The sequence below is a fragment of the Orycteropus afer genome, unplaced genomic scaffold (assembly GCF_000298275.1).
Source record: "Orycteropus afer afer isolate SDZICR_OR568_19922 unplaced genomic scaffold, OryAfe1.0 scaffold00099, whole genome shotgun sequence".
In the NCBI taxonomy this organism is placed as follows: domain Eukaryota; kingdom Metazoa; phylum Chordata; class Mammalia; order Tubulidentata; family Orycteropodidae; genus Orycteropus; species Orycteropus afer.
The window spans coordinates 1,452,470-1,461,027 of record NW_006921686.1 but is presented as its reverse complement, the minus strand read 5'-3'; the positions used below and the strand labels follow the sequence as shown (position 1 = coordinate 1,461,027).

The window sequence follows — 8,558 nt, the reverse complement described above, 5'->3', positions numbered from 1 at the left end:
AAAGAAAAGTCCCTGGTGAGCTGCATATTCACGAGAGGACAACTTTTTCTCTTTTCTTTCCCCTGAGCCCTTCCTATGTGCGTGGAGTCCTTTGGTGGCACAAGAAGTTAACACACTTAGCTGGTAACCAAAGGGTTGCTGGTTCAAATCTACTTAGAGGCAACTCAAAAGAAAGACTCAGATCTGCTGAGAAATCATGAGGGTCTGACCCCCGGCTGATCATGGGAATGGTGTGGGATTGGGCAGCATTTGAAGGAGCCCTGGTGGTACTGTGGTTAAAGCGTTGGGCTGCTAACAACATCTTTACAGAAGTAGTCGGAGCCATCTTTCTCCCACAGACTGACTAGTGGGTTCGAGCTGCTGACCTTTTGGTTAACTGTGGCCAGGTGGGAGACACTGAACTTTTTCGAATGACATGGGCAGAAAGGGGATCAAATCAAACCCAAACACCAAACTGGTTACCATGGAGTCGACTCCGACTCAGGGTGACCCCACGTGTGTGAGAGTAGACGTGTGCTCTGTAGTGTTTTCACATTTGGGACCTTTTGGTAGCATCTTCCAGGTCTTTCTTCTGAGTTTCCTCTGGCTGGATCTGAGCTACCAACCATTCTGTTTGGGTAACCGTTTGGACCACACAGGGATGGAGCAAACACTTCCAAAACCCACCACCGCCACCCTGGGGGATGAGTGAGAAGGGTTGGCAGGTTGGAGAGCCACAGGGGAGCTGGAGGTGGATCCTAGCAGTGGCTGCCCACATACAGCATCACCTTCAAAGTCAACGGTGCCGTCTCCGTTAACATCGGCCTCCCGGACCACCTCGGAGATCTCCCGGGGCGTGAGTCTCTCTCCCAGAAGTCTCTGCATAGCCTGCTGCAACTCTCCCAGCGTGATCTCTCCGTCCCCGTTGGCATCAAACTGGATAGGGGCAAAGGGGACAATATTAGCAACAATGGTGACTGGTAATAATACATATAGTTTGGATGGTTGCCATAGAGTCAATTCCAACTTGTTGTAGTGTGCTGTTGAGTCAACTCCAACTCGCAGCGCCCCTAGAGGACAGAGTGGAACTGCCCCACAAGCTTTCCCAGGCTGTCAGTCTTTACAGGGGCAAAGCCCAAACCAAACCCACTGCCCTGGAGTCAACTCCAACTCACAGCGCCCCTAGAGTCAAACTGCCTCATAGTGTTTCCAAGGCTGTCAATCTTTACAGAAGTAAAGCCTAAACCAAACCCAATGTGGTGGACTTGATTCAGACTCATAGCACCCCTAGAGGACAGAGCAGAACTGCCCCATAGGGTTTCAAGATATCAGATGACATATAGCCCTGGGCAAATCTGCTGCAAAAGACCTCTTTCAGGTGCTGAAGAGCAAAGATGTCTCCTTGAAGACTAAGGTGCACCTGACACAAGCCATGGTATTTTCAGTCACCTCGTATGCATGTGAGAGCTGGACAATGAATAAGGAAGACTGAAAAAAAGTTGATTCTTTTGAGTTGTGGTGCTGGCGAAGAAGGGTGAAAGGACCACGGACTGCCAAAAGAACTAACAAATCTGTCCTGGAGGAAGTGCAGCCGGAATGCTTCTTGGAAGTGAGAATGGCCAGACTTCGTCTCACCTACTTTGGTCATGTCAGAAGGGACCATTCCCTGGAGAAGGGTATCATGCTTGGTAAAGTGGAGGGTCAATGAAAAAGGGGAAGGCCCTCAACAAGATGGGTTGACACAGTGGCTGCAACGATGGGCTCCGCAGGGATTGTGGGGCTGGCACAGGACCGGGCAGTGTTTTGCTCTGCTGTACATAGGGTTGCTATGAGTCGGAAGTGCCTTGACAGCACCTAACAGCCTAGGAGGATTTGCAAGGCTGTAATTTTTATGGCAGCAGACCGTCTCATCTTTCTCCCGTGGAGCAGCTGGTGGGTTTGAACTGCTGACCTTTGCATTAGCAGCCAAATGCTTTAACCACTGTGCCACCAGAGCTCCTTTGGTAATGAGTAATCAGATCTCTACTGTTCCTCAACTACATTCAGCACCCTGAAGCTCTTAACTCACCTCCTTGAAGGCGTCTCGCATCTCCTGGACCCCAATCATCCCCGCTGTTTCTGCAAGCAGTTTGGGGGTCATCAGCTCCACAAAGTCATCAAAGTCTACTCGGCCACCCACTGAGGACATGAGAGGCAGGTTAAGTGAACCTCCATAGGCGTCAGCCCTCCATTACCTCACTCTGTTCTCAAGTATGTTCAAGAAACAGACCTGCCCCCATTTGTCTGGTGTCTAAGATCTACCCTTGATCTCCTCCCTCCAACTCAAGCATCTATGTCCCTCTAATCTAGCAGAGATGGACAGGGTATGATATGGTGGTGGGAAAAAAAAAAAAAAATCTGTCCAGGTGAGCTTGGGCTGAACTTTTAATTGGTTGAGTTCTTTGTCCCCTCATCTGTGGAACAGGGAGGGAGACAGGAATTAAAAATGAGCTCCAAATCCACTTTCCGATATGACATCTTGTTTAGATTTGAATACTATCTTGTGCTTGAATTCAGCTTTGTTTACTCAGTTACACACCCAGACACAAAGCCAACAGCAACTGTCCCTCAGCTTTGATCTCTCTGGGGATCTGCTCTTGAAAAGAAAACCCAAGGAGTAAGTTCTCTTGGTCACATGGGGTCACTGTGAGTCAAAATGTATTCCACAGCATGTAACCATAGCAACAACATCCACCTGAAAATCTGTGCGTTTTGGAGCACTATGTATCAATGTAGCTCCAACTCCTCCAACTCTGATTCTACTTCCAAGATCAGATAAAGGCCCGGTCTTGTGCTCTATGGATGCATCTTAGTGGTGATAACTTACATTTAATAAATGTTTCCTGGAGGCTATGTCTTTGCCTGCATTAGCACCTTTGTCCCTTCCTTTCCCTAATCTATGAAGTAAGGTGAGATACCATCTTCACTCAACTATTGAGACTGAGACGCAAGAGTGGTGGTTAACATCATTCTTCAAAATGACTATAATTAGTAAAATAATAGAACTGGACTTTGAATTCAGATCTAGTTCTAGAAGTCGTTCTTTAACCACTTCAATTGCTGCCTGTTAGTCAGACCCCCTTTTTTCTAGGCTTTCTGTACCTTGTACACTCCTCCCTATCCTCAAGTCAACTTTCAACCTCCGTATCCCTCCCAACTCCACCCTCAGCCCTCCCCAAACCCCAGTCATTCCTCCCACTCCCTGGCCTCACAGTTCATGCGTATTTGCTGGCCCAGTTCAATCAGTTCCATCTCTGTGGGCATGTACCCCATCGTCCTCATGAGATTGCCCAGGTCCTTACAAGAGATGAACCCATCTCGGTCTTTGTCAAACTCAAGGAATGCTTCCCGGAGCTCTGAAAGTCAAGACGGAAGAACTTTGGGCAATTGGAAGACAATCAATGGACAAGAGAAGCATCCTTTGAAACTGTCAATGGGGCGCTGGCTAGAGACACCTCAAAGAGAAGACAATGAACCTGTGGAGCTGGCACTCAATGGACTGCCTGGTTTTTCCAGGTCTCAGCACTTCCCCATCTTTGACAGGGTGTTTCTATCACTCTCTGTTGAGAATCCTGTTTCATAAACACCCAGTGAGTTTTCCTTCTCTAACAGGTTCTCACCTTACACAGGTTCCAGCTTTCACAGGTTTTGCTGTACATAAAAAAAAAAGTTCAAAAGAGAGTGATGTATGAAATATGTTAGCAAGAGGTTGACTCTTGAGGCCACTGAGTGACAGCATTCAGATTCCAGAAAGAAGTTATGGAGAACCTCAAAACCACCAAGAGATAATCCAACTTTTTTTTTTTTTAATTGTAGTTTGGGTGAAAGTTTACAGAACAAATTCATTTCCCATTCAACAATTTATATACATTCTGTGTCGTGACATTGGTTGCAATCCCCTCAATGTAACAGCACTTCCCACTTCCTCCCGGGGTTTCCTGTTTCCATGTGTCCTTCTTTCCTGCCCCTTCCTATGTTCTGAGCTTTGTCTTTGGGCAAATGATGCCCATTTGGTCTTGTATGGTTGACAGCACAGTCTAGAGATATTGTGAATTTGGTTCCAGACTGCCACAATAGAGAAAATATCGCGATAAAGCAAGTTCCACGAATTATGTGGTTCCCCAGTGCATATAAGTTATCTTTAGATGACACTGTAGTCTACTAAGTGTGCAAGAGCTTTTATGAAAAAGTTGGAAATATGGTGGGAGTTACCAAAATGTCAGAGAGAGACAGGATATGAGCACACACTATTGGAAAAATGTCATCCATCTACTTGCTTGATGCATGGTTGCTACAAACCTTCAATTTGTAAAAAATAAAATAATGCACTATCTGTGAAGTGCATTAAAGAGAAGTGCAGTGACTAGGAGAGATGCCTGTAGGGGGAGTACATTTCTCCCTGGTGTCCGTGTTCACTACACTCAACAATTTTATTATTATTATTATTGTGATTTGGGTGAAGATTTGCAGAGCAAATTCAATTTCTATACAGCAGTTCACATATACTTTGTCTCATGACATTGACTACAATTTCCCACAATGCAACAGCTCCCCTCCCACTTCCAACAGTTACCTCTTCCCTGTGTCCATCCCTCCATGCCCTCCTGCCCCCTGAGCTGTCTCCTGGTGCATAAGCAGCCCTTCTTTCTCCCATGATTGTTCGCTCCAAGGTACACTCAACAATTTTGACTCATCCTAAAATCTGTGTGTCCCTCCTGCGTCTCTGAGACACCTGGGGATGGAGATGCCTCTGACTGCTTTGGGAGGTCCTTACACTGTCACGAGAAAGTGTTCCACAGGATCTCAATGGAAGGGGAGGTTCCATGTAACTGGGTTTACACTGAAATGTACAAGGGGGCAGAGGGGAAGGTAAGCAAGTGACAGTGTGGGACCATGTGGTGGAAAGGGTGTTACCTTCGATCTCGTCTTGTCCCAGGGGTCTATCCTGGAGAGAAGTTCAAGAGAAAGGGAACGTGGAGAGAGGGTCAGAAATCCATCACCCGGCTTCTTCAAACAGGTCTCATCCTCCCAAGCTGCTCTCCCTCCCGTCCCCATCTCTCTTCCCATTCTCGCTCCCCTCTTCTTGTTCCTCACACCCTCTAAGTCCCGTTCCATGCCTTGGATTCTCACCATTTCCCCACCCCTTTCCCTCATCTCTTCTCTTCCATCCTTGTGACAGTCTTACAAACCCTGCAGTGCAGTCCCACTCTGTCCTCTAGGGGCGCTGTGGGTCAGAATCCACTCCACGGCAGTGGGTGTGGTTTGGGCTTTGCTTCTATGAAGACTGACAGCCTTGGAGACCCTGTGGTGCAGTTCCACTCTGTCCTCTAGGGGCGCTGTGAGTTGAAATCAACTCAACAGCAACAGGTTTGGTTTGGGTTTGCCTTTCTCAGACAGACAATAATCAAACTGTCCTGAGAAAAGCTCTCAGAGCCATGGAGCCCAATCCCTTTGTCTTTCTGGTGAAGAAAGGAGACTTAAAACCACACTGAAGTTGACATCTTCAGAGTGCTGACTCTACAATTATTTCATGTAGATCCAAATATCATTCCCATCTCACCAATCAGGAAGCAGAGGCACAGAGAGGTTAAGGAACTTGCCCAAGGTCACACAGCTCAGAAGTGGCAGATTCTCCCCTCCCTCAAAAAAGAAAAAAAAAAAAAAAACCACCTCACTGCCGTCCAGTCAGTTTGACTCATAGAGACCCCTCCTTGGGTTTCCAAGGCAGTATCACCATGGAAGTAGATTGCCCAACCTTCCTTCTGAGGAGTGGCTGGTGGGTTTGAACCGCCAGCCTTCTGGTTAGCAGTCAAGTGCCTTAGGCACTGCACCACCAGAGCTCCTACCTTCACAGAAGCAAAGCCCAAACCAAACCCAGTGCCTGGAGGGGATTCTGACCCACAGCGCCCCTAGAGGACAGAGTGGAACTGCACCACAGGGTCTCCAAGGCTGTCAGTCTTTATGGGAGCAAAGCCCAAACCACACCCACTGGAAGCAAAGCCCAAACCAAAGTCACTGCCATTGACTTGACTTGACTCATAGAGACCCCTCCTTGGGTTTCCGAGGCAGTATCACTACGGAAGTAGATTGCCCAATCTTCCTTCTGAGGAGTGGCTGGTGGGTTTGAACCGCCAGCCTTCTGGTTAGCAGTCAAATGGCTTAGGCACTACACCACCAGAGCTCCCTCCAAAAATAAATAAATAAATAGATAGATAAATAAATAAATAAATAAGCACTGCCATCAAGTGGATTCTGACTCATAACAACCTCCATTGGGTTTCCAAGGCTGTAAATCTTTACAGAAGCAGATTGCCTCATCTTCCTCCCGTGGAGTAGCTGGTGGGTTTGACCCACCAATCTTCTGGTTAACAGCCAAATGCCTTACCCATTACAACACCTTCCCTTCAGCTCCTTCCCTCCAACGCATTAAAAAAAAAAAAAAAAAAAAAAAAAAAACCCACTGCTGTCGAGTGGGATCCTACTCATAGCGACCCCTTCTTGGTTTCTGAAATGGTATCACTACTGAAGTAGATTGCCCAACCTCCACGTATAGAGACATTAAAGTAGTTCCTCAAGATTCTGCAGCAAGCCAAACTCAGGACTGGGATTTGCTCTCAGGGGTTCTGAGTCCCAGGCCAGAATTCTTCCCACTGTACCCATGGGGTAAACACCTGCTGGGGGTGCCGTGAGTCAAAATCCACTCGACGCCAACTAATGACAACAACACACCCCACTGACGTTTTCCACCAGCCTCTGTTCTTTCTTCCAAGGGTTAGCTGCCCTTTGCCCGTGGCCAGTGTTTGCTGGAATTCCACATGATCCATGCCAGCAAGCCCAACACCAAGTTCTGAGACTTTCTCCTTTATCACTGCCCCTCCTCACTCCCGGACATCCCTGAAGGACTGGGCCGTCTGGGGGATTTTCCTAAGCCCTGGCTTGTCTCCCCTTTATCCTTTGAGCCCTTTCCTCATCTCCTTGTTCTCCTTAGCCCCTTCCCCCAAGTTCCTCCCTCTCTTCTGTTCTTAAGGCCTAACAATAAGGAACACAGCCACAGATCTAACCGGCTCACTATCTAATTGTGTGACCGTAAGTCAACTCTTAGGGAGACTTCATGACTCACAGCCTCGGTCTCCTCACCTGTCAAGCAGGAATGAAAATACCAGCGACCTCACGGCTTGTCCTGGGGAGTAAACGGAGTCAGGGACGCAGAGCCCTCTGCTCAGGGCTGGACATGCAGCAACGCCTTAGTTAGTGGCAGCTGCTAACTGTGTCACGGGGTATGGGCTGCTCAGCGGTAGAATCCATGCCTTCCAGGGAGACCCGTGTTCAGTTTCCAATCAACACGCCCCACGCACAGTCACCACCTGTCCGTCGGTGGAGGCTTGTGCGTTGCTGGGACGCTGATGGAGGAGGAAGAAAGGCCTGGAGATCGACTCCTGAAAAGTCACCCCTTGGAAGCCCCGTGGGTCACAGTGGTCCCACCTCCAGCCAATCGTGGGGATGCAGGATGGGGCAGGGCTTTGATCTGTTGTACATGGGGCTGCCATGCATTGGGGCCGACTCAGTGGTGGCTAACGACAACAACAACAACAACAATGACCATGGTACCACCCTCACCATCCGTATCCACGTCCAGAGAAAAGAAGGGTGGTCGTCGCCAACAACAACATCATCCCAACTCGATCGATTCAACCTCCTGTTTCATCTTTCTCCCCCTTCCTCACCTCTTTCTGCCCCTCAGTTCACCCTCATGCATTTCCTCAGGCCCTTAATGCCCACCCTGCTCTCTGGGATTCAAACTACCTTCTCTGATCATAAGGAGCTCTGGTGGCACGGTGGCTACAGCGTTTAGCTGCTAACCAGGAGGTCGGTAGTTCAAACCAACCTGCCACTACATGGGAGAACGGTGAGGCAGTCTGTTTTTGTAACAGTGGCAGCCTTGGAAACCTATCGGGCAGTCCTGCCCAGTCCTTCAGGGTTGCTAGGAGTCGGAATTGACTCAACAGAAGAGGGTTTGGTTGTGGTTGTGGGTCTGCATTCATGCTTTTTCCATCTGCTCCCCTTCCGCCATTGCACCCACCGAGAATCAGCTGTCCTTCCCTCCCCCGCCACGCGCCCAAGTCTCAGCTCTTTTTGCCCTGCCCCGCGGCTTCCCCCACCATCCCCGCCTCACCCGCTGTTTTTCAGCAATCCCTTTTCTCAGGAAGATGCAGGCGGGGCCCATGGGAAATTGCATGGAGGGGGCAGGGCGGAGATCGCCAGGCATCAGTCAGTCGGAAGACCCCTTCTTCCTGTCCCCTTGGCGTCCTTATCTTATTTATCACTCCTGCCAACTCGTCCTGGGTCTGTGGTCCCAGTCAGTCGCTGTGTCTCACAGCTGTAACAGCTGGGGTGGAAGGCTCTCTTCACGTTAGGGGTTGGTCAGAGCTGTTCCTGCCTCCCCATCTGGCTCGAGTGAGACTCTCTCAGGCTCTGACCTTTTAGCCACAAAACAGATTAGAAAGATCATCCCCAAAACGAGGATTACAGCAGAGGGCGGA

At 48.9% G+C, this 8,558-nt stretch overlaps 1 protein-coding gene across 1 annotated transcript in view; it reads right to left on the bottom strand.

The window, feature by feature from the left end:
• CABP5 (calcium binding protein 5) overlaps positions 1–8,254 on the bottom strand; it is a 12,595-nt gene extending 4,341 nt beyond the window's left edge. The window contains exons 1-5 of the mRNA XM_042781233.1: positions 8,192–8,254; positions 4,933–4,963; positions 3,231–3,374; positions 2,048–2,157; positions 768–915 (exon numbers count right to left, since the gene is read on the bottom strand). Of these exons, the coding sequence (XP_042637167.1) occupies positions 768–915; positions 2,048–2,157; positions 3,231–3,374; positions 4,933–4,963; positions 8,192–8,254 (496 nt within the window). The remainder of the gene's footprint in view (positions 1–767; positions 916–2,047; positions 2,158–3,230; positions 3,375–4,932; positions 4,964–8,191) is intronic.
• Positions 8,255–8,558: the final 304 nt, after the last annotated feature.